The sequence below is a fragment of the Atta colombica genome, unplaced genomic scaffold, assembly GCF_001594045.1.
Source record: "Atta colombica isolate Treedump-2 unplaced genomic scaffold, Acol1.0 scaffold35, whole genome shotgun sequence".
Classification (NCBI taxonomy): Eukaryota; Metazoa; Arthropoda; class Insecta; order Hymenoptera; family Formicidae; genus Atta; species Atta colombica.
The window spans coordinates 1,941,210-1,942,417 of NW_017259459.1; the positions used below are offsets into that span (position 1 = coordinate 1,941,210).

A 1,208-nucleotide genomic window follows, 5' to 3' on the forward strand; every position below is an offset into this window, starting at 1 on the left:
AAAAATTCTGAAAAATTATATAAAAAATTCTCATTGAGAATTCTCATCTTTCTGAGAAAAATTTTCATCGGAGTTCTTATTTGGAATTTAATTTTCTATTTTGCATTTGACACCAAGATTATTTGAATTTGAATTTAGAAGACATTTTGAAGATAAAGAACTATTTTTTTTTTAAATGAATAGCAAAGTTCTCTTTAAATATATAATTAATAATTATCTGTATACAAATAATTTCTTTATATACTTTATATAGAGTAATAAAAAGAACTTACTTGGTTTAGATGCAAAGTTTGTCCATGGTGCTCCAGGTGGAAGTGCCACAGTTAAACTGGCAACGAATGCCAACAGGCAGATGGAAAGTAGAAGTGCTTTCTGTTGGGACATTGTACTGAGTAACATGGTCCATGTCATGAACTCGCTTTTATAATAACCATTGACTAATAATCCTTGCAAAGTCTCCAGGATTATCTACATGCATGGAGAATGTTGCGGCCCAAGCTCCGCAACGGAGCCTTATTAAAATAATCCACTCGCCATATGTAGAACTTGCAGATGTGTTTTAATTAACCGAAACAATTTCCTCTCAGAGAGAAATGCCATTTCCTTCTTAAAAGCGTAAGTATGTCTATTTTAAACAGTGGAGATAATCGTACTTTCTTAACGAAAGAATATCAAATAAAAGATAAGAGAAATTACTGCATTTAACATTTAAAAAATATATAGTTGTAATATAAGAGAAATTAATTTTTTTCTTTTCAAAGTCACTTATTTTTCTGTTCACTACGTATATAAATAGCGCATTTTACGGATGCGATCGGATTTTAGTCATTTTACAAATGAGCCATGTATATTACATCGTCAGCTGTTTTCAATAATGGAAATACTTCAATTATTTCACAAATACCTTATTTTGACTCATCGAATTTGGTAGGATACCTAAAGTCGTTATAAACTATTTATTACTCTTGAATCTTACATTATTACGAGTATGGATTTTGAGCAGCGTGAGTAATACATTTCAATATAATTACCCAACATACGAATAATAGTTGCACAGATTGTGGTTATTAATTCCATCGTATATATTTATATGATTATTTATCATGGTATTTTACAGTTGTAAATGGAAATTATTTGATAAATATTATAAAATTAGATTAATTTTTTTAGAAGTTTTACATATATAAAATAATACAATTATTATTATT

At 28.1% G+C, this 1,208-nt stretch overlaps 2 protein-coding genes across 3 annotated transcripts in view; one reads left to right on the forward strand and one right to left on the reverse strand.

Moving 5' to 3' along the window:
• Window positions 1–488, reverse strand: part of LOC108690765 — a 4,170-nt gene extending 3,682 nt beyond the window's left edge. For both annotated transcript variants that reach the window (XM_018198232.1, XM_018198231.1), the window contains exon 1: window positions 273–488. In XM_018198232.1, coding sequence (XP_018053721.1) covers window positions 273–411 — 139 coding nt within the window. In that variant the 5' untranslated portion in view covers window positions 412–488. The remainder of the gene's footprint in view (window positions 1–272) is intronic.
• The window catches only part of LOC108690766, a 4,912-nt gene that overhangs the window by 1,056 nt on the left and 2,648 nt on the right, over window positions 1–1,208 (forward strand). The window lies entirely within an intron of this gene.